Consider the following 13,639-nt stretch of genomic DNA (forward strand, 5'->3'; position numbering starts at 1 on the left):
TCTTTAGGTGCCGGTCAGTAGTTCTAATAAGCCCTTCAACGGTCTATTCAACGAACTGTGCTAACTACACTGATTCAACGTCTAAAAGTTTCATACCAAGTCAGAGCCAGTGCCGAGTAAGACGTCAAAATCTACCATCAAGTATTTCTCCAGCGAGATTAAACTTCCATCATTTTCAAGGTATGTCTAATTGATATAAAATGGTCTCGTGTTATTTTGTGTTTATTATAGGGTTTAGGTACTTTTTGCACAATATACTTTTTACGTTAAACTTACACAGTTTGAAGATAATAATGGTATAAAGCTTCCCTTAAAATACTTCCTGAGGTGCTGTAGTTTATGAGAAATGAGTAAAACAATGTCACGATCCGGAGCAGATCTATTATCTTTGCTGCTGTGAGTGAGTTGTGTTAATTTATGATGATTTGGTTTTGTTTCAGATGATTTTCAAATTGATGCTGATGTTGGCCGTGGTGTCCACCGCGACTGCATTCCCATTTTCTGATGAGGAAATTAAGCCCGTTGATTGCCCGAGCAAGTTTAGTTATACCCCGTATCAACGTAAGTATACCAGCAGCCTACTGCGTAAAGTGTGCCCGATCAGAACTATCGTAAAACTCTTGGTATTCCAAATGGTAATGTCGAACAGTATTTAAAAAAAAATCCATGATGTAGCCTACTTCATAAGGCACCACTCTCTCAATTGCAAAAACTTGTCTTATACCTGTATTGCGCAGTACATGTTTCTGCAGTTCATGTACATTGCCACTATACAGAATGGTGGTGTTGGCGCTTAGGCCTACACATAACATGAGCGCTCTTGACAGAATAATATTTGAACTAACTTTTGCACGTCAGGCACTTTTACACGGATCATTACCTTCCAGTACGCGCTAATCCACCAATCAGATGATCGAACTAACTACTAGGGGGATAAAAACATATCTCATAATGTATATTTGTTTTAATTTTTATAAATCTTTTTATCTTGTTTCTTAATTTTTTGAGATTTTGAGAAAATAAAGTAAAAAATACGATGCCGTTCTTTACGTTTCACTCTGCAGAGACTTACACTATTTGTCTGACACCAGACAAATTTGCGCCAAATGAAAGGCAGTCTGCACAAGCCTACTGTGAGGGTATTGCTTCGTCGCTCTGTTCTCTGGAGCAGATGAAAGACGTTTGGGATATTGCTTACTACAGTGACTCACGTTGGGGCATGTACGACACGGCGAACCGTGATGCCCGAGTTACTGAGTGCGGTAAATACGCTGGAGATGAATGCTATGGCGAAGTAACTGCCTTTTACTCAACTTCTTACGTCATCCCGAACACTCCCCGCCCTTCCGCCAAGCAACCTGCTTATTGCTGTAGCTAGTCAAAGAAATACTTTATGTGGACAAATTAACGTTTTCCGAAAATATAGAACAAACTGAAAATAAAGCTCCCCAACGGTAACCCCAGATAATCAATTATCTTGTTATTGAGTAAGTCATTAAACAGCCCACTGAATTACCATTTATACGTTATATCTTATGACAACTAAATAAATATGTAACATTAAGGTTGAAAAAATGTTTTTGAAGAAACTTTGCGTCCAAAGCAGCTTGTCACAAAATCTTGGGATTGATTAATGCTTATAGTGTATAACTTTATCAATTGTTTTTAACATATAAATCGTGTCAAACAATTACTAAAAAAATTGTTTATTGTTCATAAGCATAATATACTCTTATGTTTGAAAGAAAACAAATTATATTTCCAGAATAAAGTCAATAATTGTGTCCGTGCTGGTACGTATTGTGTTTGGTTTGATGTTGAATCGTACGAATGCTTGAAACTTGATTTGATTTTTTGTCATTTCCAACATGTACTTTAAAGCCATTGGACACTTTCGGTAAACAGTGTTGTCCAAGGCCCACACTTCGTGTATCACAACTTATATATAAAATAACAAACCTGTGAAAATTTAGGCTCATTCGGTCATCGGAACCGGGAGAAAATAACGGGAAAACCCACCCTTGTTTCCGCACGTTTCGCCGTGTCATGACATGTGTTTAAAATAAATCCATAATTCTCGATATCGAGAATTGATATTGTTTTAATGATTTCTCAAAAAGTCAAGCATTTCATGGAATAATATTTCAAGAGAAGTCTTTCACCATTACCTTCTGTAAACCCTGTCAGTTATTTGTAAATCTGTGAACTTTTTTTTTTTTTGGGGGGGGGGGGTACCGAAAGTGTCCAATGGCTTTAAACAATGCGAGAACGAAAACCTGCGGACTGTGCGTACATTCTTAAGGACAAGCCATATGTTTGATTAAATCCCCGATGAAAGTCACTTATTTCACTTTTATGATGAGATATAACAACGGCAAAGATCTGTGCGGTTTATGAAAAGTTTTCAGCAGCAGCCATTATAGTTTGGAATGTGAAACTATACTGAGTATAATGGTCGAATTTAAATCCAACATTGTGTCTCCCTCATGTCGGTATACCTTTTGTAAATTCCCCAATAGATAACTGCTTGGCTAGACTGTTTTATCTTGTTGCAAATCAGCTCTGTCTCAACTACACAATTTATCATAACAATGAACTGAGAAAGTATCACCAATGTAGTTCATAAAATTTCATAGTTAAATTTATTTCCACTCAATCATTTAAAATGACAAAATACAACTTTACAGGAGAAACAAATTAATAGAGACCCCGCCCCCCCCCCCCAATTTGTGAACATGTACACACATGAGTACTTATGAGACAGAACAATGCAAAGAATGGACTGAAATAATTGAAAACTAGTTACACATGAAAAGACACAGACAAAACACAACAGGACAACACAGTAACACACTTTATAGCAATCTATTGAAACTTGAACTATTCTTTGAAGGCACTGTACACGTTTAGTAATTTTCAAAGACCCGAGTCTTCTCACTTGGTGTATCCCAACAGAATGTGTAAAATGACAACTGTGAAAATCTTGGGCTCGATTGGTCGTCGAAGTTGCAAGAGAATAATTAAAGAAAAAACGCCCTTAATTGTGGCACAAGTTGTGTGATTTCAGATGCCTGAACTCGAGACCTCAAAATCAAGTTAAAATATTTTAGTGAGAAATAACTTATTTCTCGAAAACGACGTTACCTCAGAGGAAGCAGTTTCTCACAATGTTTTTGATAACTTACAAGCAAGTTTTTATGCTAACAATTATTTTGAGTAAAACCAATTGTATCTCGTGCCTTTAAATGCAGAGTCGTGGGTTCCCTAGGAGATACTATCTGTGGATTTTCCTTCACAAATGGTGATTTGGATGGGTTACACCACCCTAGGAGATACTATCTGTGGATTTTCCTTCACAAATGGTGATTTGGATGGGTTACACCACCCTAGGAGATACTATCTGTGGATTTTCCTTCACAAATGGTGATTTGGATGGGTTACACCACCCTAGGAGATACTATCTGTGGATTTTCCTTCACAAATGGTGATTTGGATGGGTTACACCACCCTAGGAGATACTATCTGTGGATTTTCCTTCACAAACGGTGATTTGGATGGGTTACACCACCCTAGGAGATACTATCTGTGGATTTTCCTTCACAAATGGTGATTTGGATGGGTTACACCACCCTAGGAGATACTATCTGTGGATTTTCCTTCACAAATGGTGATTTGGATGGGTTACACCACCCTAGGAGATACTATCTGTGGATTTTCCTTCACAAATGGTGATTTGGATGGGTTACACCACCCTAGGAGATACTATCTGTGGATTTTCCTTCACAAATGGTGATTTGGATGGGTTACACCACCCTAGGAGATACTATCTGTGGATTTTCCTTCACAAATGGTGATTTGGATGGGTTACACCACCCTAGGAGATACTATCTGTGGATTTTCCTTCACAAATGGTGATTTGGATGGGTTACACCACCCTAGGAGATACTATCTGTGGATTTTCCTTCACAAATGGTGATTTGGATGGGTTACACCACCCTAGGAGATACTATCTGTGGATTTTCCTTCACAAATGGTGATTTGGATGGGTTACACCACCCTAGGAGATACTATCTGTGGATTTTCCTTCACAAACGGTGATTTGGATGGGTTACACCACCCTAGGAGATACTATCTGTGGATTTTCCTTCACAAATGGTGATTTGGATGGGTTACACCACCCTAGGAGATACTATCTGTGGATTTTCCTTCACAAATGGTGATTTGGATGGGTTACACCACCCTAGGAGATACTATCTGTGGATTTTCCTTCACAAATGGTGATTTGGATGGGTTACACCACCCTAGGAGATACTATCTGTGGATTTTCCTTCACAAATGGTGATTTGGATGGGTTACACCACCCTAGGAGATACTATCTGTGGATTTTCCTTCACAAATGGTGATTTGGATGGGTTACACCACCCTAGGAGATACTATCTGTGGATTTTCCTTCACAAATGGTGATTTGGATGGGTTACACCACCCTAGGAGATACTATCTGTGGATTTTCCTTCACAAATGGTGATTTGGATGGGTTACACCACCCTAGGAGATACTATCTGTGGATTTTCCTTCACAAACGGTGATTTGGATGGGTTACACCACCCTAGGAGATACTATCTGTGGATTTTCCTTCACAAATGGTGATTTGGATGGGTTACACCACCCTAGGAGATACTATCTGTGGATTTTCCTTCACAAATGGTGATTTGGATGGGTTACACCACCCTAGGAGATACTATCTGTGGATTTTCCTTCACAAATGGTGATTTGGATGGGTTACACCACCCTAGGAGATACTATCTGTGGATTTTCCTTCACAAATGGTGATTTGGATGGGTTACACCACCCTAGGAGATACTATCTGTGGATTTTCCTTCACAAATGGTGATTTGGATGGGTTACACCACCCTAGGAGATACTATCTGTGGATTTTCCTTCACAAATGGTGATTTGGATGGGTTACACCACCCTAGGAGATACTATCTGTGGATTTTCCTTCACAAATGGTGATTTGGATGGGTTACACCACCCTAGGAGATACTATCTGTGGATTTTCCTTCACAAATGGTGATTTGGATGGGTTACACCACCCTAGGAGATACTATCTGTGGATTTTCCTTCACAAATGGTGATTTGGATGGGTTACACCACCCTAGGAGATACTATCTGTGGATTTTCCTTCACAAATGGTGATTTGGATGGGTTACACCACCCTAGGAGATACTATCTGTGGATTTTCCTTCACAAACGGTGATTTGGATGGGTTACACCACCCTAGGAGATACTATCTGTGGATTTTCCTTCACAAATGGTGATTTGGATGGGTTACACCACCCTAGGAGATACTATCTGTGGATTTTCCTTCACAAATGGTGATTTGGATGGGTTACACCACCCTAGGAGATACTATCTGTGGATTTTCCTTCACAAATGGTGATTTGGATGGGTTACACCACCCTAGGAGATACTATCTGTGGATTTTCCTTCACAAATGGTGATTTGGATGGGTTACACCACCCTAGGAGATACTATCTGTGGATTTTCCTTCACAAATGGTGATTTGGATGGGTTACACCACCCTAGGAGATACTATCTGTGGATTTTCCTTCACAAATGGTGATTTGGATGGGTTACACCACCCTAGGAGATACTATCTGTGGATTTTCCTTCACAAATGGTGATTTGGATGGGTTACACCACCCTAGGAGATACTATCTGTGGATTTTCCTTCACAAATGGTGATTTGGATGGGTTACACCACCCTAGGAGATACTATCTGTGGATTTTCCTTCACAAATGGTGATTTGGATGGGTTACACCACCCTAGGAGATACTATCTGTGGATTTTCCTTCACAAATGGTGATTTGGATGGGTTACAAAACCAATATTCTTCATCCCTGATAGAAACATTCCTACACCTATTAAAATAAGTTAACATCAGGATTTAATTAAACTACCAGAGGGTGGCTAATATATCGATAACTAAACATCCCTAGAACATTAACACAATGTGTTCTAAACTACTGTCAGTTTGGTGGGATACCGTCTACTTATACGATTTCTGTAATGCACAAATAATAAGCTTATACTCGAATACTAGAATGAAGATCACGAAGGTCCATTTCTGGATATCTTTTGGCTAAAATGAAACCAAACTACTGTTTTCAATCTCAACACTGAAGCAGCGGCACAGTAAAATGACTTTAGCTATGGTGATGACAAAGGCTAGGAAGTCTTTCAATGCCGTAGCCCGTAGCCACTGAATGCAGACTGTGATTCCTATGGTTAGGCCGTACAAAGGAGCAGTGGTTAGGCCGTACTATTGAGCAGTACGTACAATACAAGTTCATTACTTATTTTTCTGTCTTTGTAAAACCGATGGAATCCCGTTTATATATAATTTGTGTGTACAAAGCTTGTACGTGTAGCTCCATGTTAGACTTGGATGTATACCAATAACCATATTATTATGCATGTACAGAAATCTATGTTTTTTAAATTTTTATTTGGTGGGATTATCTTAAACGTCTCGAAACACTGTCTAAGTGGAATCTATTTCTATATTGACCCATTTTCCAATCTTTCTAACAACATTAAAACATTAAAAAGTATACTAAGGATGATTTAAAAAGTACATTAAGGGTGATTTAAAAGCATTCCATAAAAATGTCAGCATTCTTTCGATTGCTTCAGTAAAAACTTAATCACTACAAATCACAAATAATTTTGGCATTATTGACAGATATTTACAATTCATTACATTACAGATTGCTCCTCATTATAAATTTGAATCAACAAATTAGAAGCTCTTGCTGTTTTATTAGCAAATCCATTACAAAGCATATACAAAATAACCCAATTGTTTAAAATCAATATTTACAAATATTTTCTGAGACCTGTAAAGTTTGAAAAGACTAACTTCAACTTTTACTGATGGTTCGTTAAAAAAAATTGTTTTTCCTCCATTTCATAATGCTAATAGTTCATAATGCTTATGAGCAGAACATGGTAATAAAACAATTAATTTGCGAAAACAAAAGAATATTTTAGCACAACTTATTCATTATTTATCAGATCTGAATACTATCTAATTAAGAAATTGAAGCATGAACTTCCCTTAAAAGGAAATGTGCCAGGAGCTAGCTTACTTTTATCTAAAATGTACATCACTCTGAAAATTAAAAACATTTCAAAAATAGACAGCAGAGTCATAAAGTATTGTTAATCCTTTATGCGTAAATTTGTTCATTGCTGTAGACAACATTAACAGTACATTAACTCTTGTACGTCAAGACTTCATTGAATAATTAAAACTGAAGTCAAAACACGAAAATAGACTTGTTAACAAAGTTATGAAGTGTTTTGGATTGCAGCTTTTAAAGCAATCTCATTTAAGTTTAAAACATACGATAAGCCTCGATAGATTTAAAAATGTAACATTTGTATAAAACAGCCTCTGATTGTTGCATTCAGAAAACTGGTTTCAGTAAATTCATCCATAATTTGAATTGTTAAAATGATCACCTTTACTGAAGTTTTAATGAACAGTCCTACTAAATCTGTTCAAAAATATAAGATCTGTTGAATTCAATCCTATAACGTTGTTCTTGGTGGTTCAAATTCCTCTGTGCTAACTGGCCATGGGTTTTCGTAACTATTAATCTCAGCAACGGTAGACCTGCAAGATAACAAATCAAAGACAAATTAGTTGTTGAAATTACAAAAACCAGAAACTATCTGTGATTGGGTTAGAAGAGATCTATCATCTTAAAAGTCTGAAATCACCCTAGTGTCTTTGTTCTATTACATTTTGTATTTTGATTTGTGTGCTGATTTCAATTCTATAGATCTTTATCACGGTGTGATCATCTTGATTTTACTCCATTCTCACTCATTGTTAACAAACTGAGGCTTGACGAAATAATAGTCTGGTGCCATCAATGAATTTTTAGCATTCATTACTATATCGGAAACAGGGAACATGACCAAGATGGTTACCTTTTCAGTACTTTGTACCAATTAGTTCTACACTTCATGTTAATTCTGTGGTCTTAAAGGAACACGTTGCCTTGGATCGGACGAGTTGGTCTATAAAAAGCGTTTGAACCCCTTTTTTATAAAATGCATATGGTTGAAAAAATGTTTTACGAGTCAAAAATGTCAAAATTTTGACTCCCATAAATGGCCGACCGTGTTAGTCGACAAGGTAAAAGGAAAACCGTACAATTTCGAGGCATGTTTGTGTTGATCATTGTATTCTACTTTTCAACATCTTTCTACCCATATGCGTTTTATAAAAAATTGTTACAAACGCTTTTCAAAGACCAACTCGACCGATCCAAGGCAACGTGTTCCTTTAAGGATATTTGTGTAAACAGTATGTGACTGAAATATAATATAAAAAGTTCAATCAATGCACAAATTAGGAGCAAGGTTCGGGATTGGGTGGTGTTGTCGATTGGATGGAAAAAGGTGAAAGTCAGGAAATTGAGATAAGGTAACATTTAACACCTGTAGGGGGAAGGTTTTGAAATCGTGGCTATGACTTTGGCTTCTAATAGCCATGACAACTAATAGAAATTCAAGGTAGCCACAGCTGTTGCCGTTAAACCAGATAAAATCTCACATTGTTCCATTTGGAAATATAAAAAAGCCAGCACCATGCAGGAAAATTGCCCAAACCAACAAAGTGAAAAAGGGAGGGTGGATAAACTATTAAACTGCAACACCGAAATGGATTGGATGCAAAGGAAATGTACACCTTTGGTAATTTCTTTCAGTAATAATAAGCTCATAAAACCAATGACTTGAACTGAAACCAAAATGTTTCTGCGGTTCTTTGCTAGACGATTAGTTAGGGACAAAAACATGGACAAAAACATTAACAAGTTTGATTGAACCAACTGACTAGTTGATATACTTGTTAACTAATGTTAACTAACATAGCTCTTTAAACTAATGGTTAGGTTATTTTAAACCATCTTTCATTCAAGAAAGCTTTTAGATGCTGACTAACTGAAACTTATACATGTTAATGTATTAGTTTTGGAGCCACATTTCTCTACAAGACAACATTTTGCTTTTAAAAAGTGTTTAGACAAAAGGTCTTTCATTGCATCATCAACAAATGATTTGACATGTATAATCCGGGAGCAAACTTCTGAGACTAGTCGTATCTTTCATTGTATCTTCTGTAAATTACCAAAGAAATACAGACCCTTCTGAGAGTTTGATTGAAAATGGCTAATTGATTTGTCAGCAACCTTTTAGGTGGAGTCTTCTTTTCATGGATTCCAAGGCCGTTCATCAAGACTACCCAATTGGGTTCATCATCTTCATACCTGCTGCCGTTGCGTGGAATAAAACCATAATCAGGACTACGATTATGCGGCTTGTTAATGGAACGATTGAGGGCGGTCTCATGTTCTAGCTCGTCTGCTCCGTGCATGCGTGTTGCTTCCTCTGTGTCGTAGTTATAGCGATGATCCCTGTAGTGTGAGAGATAAAAAAAAATACAGAGGACTTATTTGGAGGAAAGGAGATAAAGAAGAAACTGATAAGGAACTAAGGTGAAGACGCAGCCAAGGTGTGTAATATGGAACTTGATAAACCCTTAAAACCTTTACACTGCTAGGAAGCTACCCAGGTTTCAGGTTTCAGGTTTACTTTCCATACCATATGTACATGTACAATGTAAGGGAAAAAACTAATTAAAGAACTTTATAACAGTATGGGGAGGTCGCAGACAGAAAGCCTAGGCTTGTACAGGGTCTGGTCTCTACCCTATAACATACCTGCAGCCGATTTCACAAAACGCAAGGATTAATCCTATCACGAGTTAGGATGAGTAACTCTTCCTAACTTGGGATTGGTTTAATGCGTCCTAATCCTAAGTTAGGAAGAGTTTTGTGAAATCAACGGCAGTACAGCCTCAATTGACCTCCCTCAACTTAATGTTTTGATTCATCAGAGGGCATTGTGTGGTTACGAATAACTTGAGCTGTAAATATGAGCTATATGCAGTGACTATAGAAGACAGGGCCCATAAACCAACAAGTCAAAGCAATTGAGACATATGACATGGGATGACTCAAGCATTGGTACAGAGTCAAGAATGTTCATCAAGATTTTGTTAAATTGTTATTGAAGAATGTAAAATGCTTTGGTTAATTATGTGCATCAAAACGAATGATTTATATGGGTGAATGCAACCTGCCCATTAGTGTAGGAATAGGGATCTGTTAATAACTTGTTAGTAATAGTGTGTATAAAATAAACAGCCAATTAATTTCAGTTGTGTCGTTGTTACACATCAGTGTCATGGTTCAACAAATACTCTTCTTTATCCCCAATGCATTTGTTAAATCAATCAAAACAAAATTTGATGTAAAGAAGTTTTCAAATTAGTATTTCAAACATGTTTTAAAAGACAAATTTCAGATGTACATATAGTTTCACTAAACATACAATCAAATACTAGGGTACAATTGTTGGCACCTACTTGTTGAAGTAAAAAGCAAGTTTAAACATAATTGGTTTTCTTTTCTGGTCTATGATTCACTAGAAAAAAATCATATAACAACAACAAAACCCATCACCTGTTCTTCCACCAACTCAGTTACATATAGTTTATATGGAACTTTTTGAAAACAATAATATAGGTACACTTTTCGACTATGAAACTGTAAAGTTAAGAATGAAGTATTTCAAAAATGAATTTCTTGTTGTATCAAAGTTTTGGAAGCTGTTACGGTGAATATCAGGGCATGGCGATGATTTGCGATGATTTGCGATGCGATGATTTGCGATGATTTGCGATTAAAAGCAGCCATTACGTGAGTCTCACTTCACTTTTCTGATAAAAATAAACCAGAATCCAGTTAAGTAAAGAAGTTGTTTATAATAAAGTTTTGCGGTAACAACATGTAACGATAATCTCTAAATGAGTTGGGGGTTGTTCTGAAAAGAATCGGTGGTTTCAACTCAATGTTGAAGTTCGAGAAGTTCTTGTTAATTCAGTTTGGCATCAAACAATGAGGGGAGAGTCACGTAATGTCTATCAAACATAAAATAATGCAAAATAATAAAATCAAAATAAGAAGCTCTTTTGGCACTTGCCCATCTGAATCCACTCGATGTAGATATCTTGCTCGTCTAGTAAATCAAAGGATTAACAACAAGGAAGGCAAATCAAATAATCAAACTCAACAACAAACAAAAAATCAAGTTAAGGTTTCAGGATGACACAAGTTACAGAATTAGCAAAACCTCCTCCCTTGTTTCACACACTGTTTTTTTATATTATAGATAAAGCACATCAAACGTTAGGCCGTTTTGTTTTAATTTATTTTACATTTTTGGTTGAACACAGAACGTCAGGATTAATTGGCCAGAGTGCTCTACCAGCTGAGCTATCTAGCCCTATGATGGCAATCTCCCTATTTTGTCAATTTCTTGTGTAGTTGCTAGTCAGAAGCCATACAACCTTCAGTTGCCGTGTAGACAGGGATCACACCCAAGTTTATTCTAATTCAAAAAATTTCAAAATCAACAAATTCCATGTATTGATTGTTGGGCTTGGCATGGCAAACCTAATTCTGTTCCCTGCTGTGATGAATTTCAATCAATTATCAGTTATAAGAGTTAATTATCAGAACTAGAGGGCGCACTGGTGTTGCTGCGTGCACTAACGTGATGAGACCGCGAGGAGACACGCGTGCCATTTGGTAAGATGAACGTGTGTATGCGCCTTGAATATGAAGTGCTTGTTGGTGTGTGTGTTATGATAAAGCTATGCGATGTGCTTACATTTCTACAAAATGGCAACACGCCCTCTAGTTCTTATCTCTCTGGTATTGTTGGAGGTAGGGTGGGCTGACAGTACATCAATGGAATTCAAACAAGTGTAGAGTCATCAATCAATTGCACACAGATTCAAGGGTGCTTGGGTGCACTGTTACTTAAAACTTAGGTTATGAAGCATCTAAGTTAGTGTTAAATTAGCTGTGCATTGCTTAGGGGTTGAACAATTGCAAATATTTCAGTAAATAAATGCCATTGGCAGATCTTATCCTTGCCTTAGACATAATTGTTAAAGTCAACGGCAATATTCAAATGATTCATTTTTTGCAAATATCATCTGCACATCTTACATTTAGGAGGGACAGCAAAATTAAGCAACGATACTTTCAAAAGCCAGAAAAATTAATTAAAGGAAGTAAAATAAGAAAAAGAAAACACTTTCATGCTTTTCATTCTCTAATCACAGGAACACAACACTCCTGACTTTATGAAACTAAATAAAGGAACTCATTCAATAAATAAAGGAACTCATTCATTGCAACGGGCAGAGCAATAAAATTGGGCCCGGTTCTTATAAATCAGAAAAATTGCTCAGCAGCTCAGGATAAAAGACCCGGCTGGTAAACTTAAGGTTTAATAAACTGGTGTAAAAAAAAAGAGAGTATAAAACATGAACGTACCTCGGTTTGCAGTTATTGTATATAACAGCTATGACCACGATGATGAATATAACAAATAGTACAGCACCAACAATTATAGCTATCCAAAACGGCTGAATCTGGAGACCAATCTGTGCACCACCGGTTGGAACTAGAAATAGAAATTAAGTTGAATAAAGAAAAATAAACAAAGAGCTCAATGGGCAATAAACTCCAAACGGGAAATTAGTTTTATTTAGTTCTCATCACATATAACATCTTAGACAGATATATTTAAAGAGAAGTTTTCTACTATCATAATCATTAGACCGTGTAAGTTTTATATAAATCTGTGATCTCCACAATTTGTTTTTCTTAACAATTATGTAATGTTCCTTTGAATGTGATTCCTAACCACTACCCACCTTCACAATTTGTTCCAGAAAAGCTTGTAGTACAAGAGCAGAAGTAGGTAGCTCCATTATCATTGCAGTTACCACCATTAAGGCATGGTAAACTAGAACAGGAATTTGGAACTGTGGAGGAAAGATAAATAAAGCGCAATCAATATAGCATCAGTTTTTGTACAAGAAAATTTGTCTATAATAGAGTTACTTTCATCCTGTTGCTACAAGACAAGATAATCTTATACATTTTGCTGATATTTGAAGAGTGGATGTGGTTTCTTCTATGTATCATAAACATAATACATGTAAGTAAGGAAACAATATAAGAACAATTAAAAATACTTTAAGTCATAAAGGAGTAGGATATTTACCAGCGCAGTTGACTCCTCGATACTTAGGATCACAATCACAGGTGAACATGTTGAGTCCATTTCTACAAGCGCCACCGTTCAAGCACGGATTACTCCTACATTCATCAACGTCTGAATCACAAAAAAGGCAATCAATAAAACATTTATTTCCACATTCACATCACATGGAGGCATCATCCTAAAACCCGAGGCTTGTGGCGGATGTGCCCGTCACAACAATCAAAACAACGCAGGATAAATGCACTAAATAGACGAATGAATAAATACTAACTGTTATGGTAGATAACTACACAAAGGTTTAACCATGGTTAAACAAGGTGTATATATAACGCTATAATACATGCATAGGAAGTAGACAAACGGACTTACAGTATAATTATACAAACAATATGATTTTCTGTCGGAATATAAATAACT

At 36.7% G+C, this 13,639-nt stretch overlaps 1 protein-coding gene and 1 long non-coding RNA gene across 6 annotated transcripts in view; one reads left to right on the plus strand and one right to left on the minus strand.

Annotated features, from left to right (window-relative positions):
• Positions 1 to 2,513, plus strand: LOC139944279 (uncharacterized). The gene is made up of 3 exons (XR_011786937.1): positions 1 to 180; positions 441 to 561; positions 1,065 to 2,513. It is a non-coding gene; the product is annotated as an uncharacterized lncRNA (long non-coding RNA).
• Positions 2,514 to 6,485: 3,972 nt separating this feature from the next.
• LOC139943876 (uncharacterized) overlaps positions 6,486 to 13,639 on the minus strand; it is a 54,274-nt gene continuing 47,120 nt past the window's right edge. For 3 of the 5 annotated variants that reach the window (XM_071940751.1, XM_071940747.1, XM_071940750.1), the window contains 6 exons: positions 13,223 to 13,333; positions 12,870 to 12,980; positions 12,487 to 12,616; positions 11,123 to 11,158; positions 9,268 to 9,492; positions 6,486 to 7,682 (listed from right to left, as the gene is read on the minus strand). In XM_071940751.1, coding sequence (XP_071796852.1) covers positions 7,598 to 7,682; positions 9,268 to 9,492; positions 11,123 to 11,158; positions 12,487 to 12,616; positions 12,870 to 12,980; positions 13,223 to 13,333 — 698 coding nt within the window. In that variant the 3' untranslated portion in view covers positions 6,486 to 7,597. The remainder of the gene's footprint in view (positions 7,683 to 9,267; positions 9,493 to 11,122; positions 11,159 to 12,486; positions 12,617 to 12,869; positions 12,981 to 13,222; positions 13,334 to 13,639) is intronic. The other 2 variants (XM_071940749.1, XM_071940748.1) reach the window with 2 other exon arrangements.

This window comes from Asterias amurensis, chromosome 11 (genome assembly GCF_032118995.1).
Source record: "Asterias amurensis chromosome 11, ASM3211899v1".
Classification (NCBI taxonomy): Eukaryota; Metazoa; Echinodermata; class Asteroidea; order Forcipulatida; family Asteriidae; genus Asterias; species Asterias amurensis.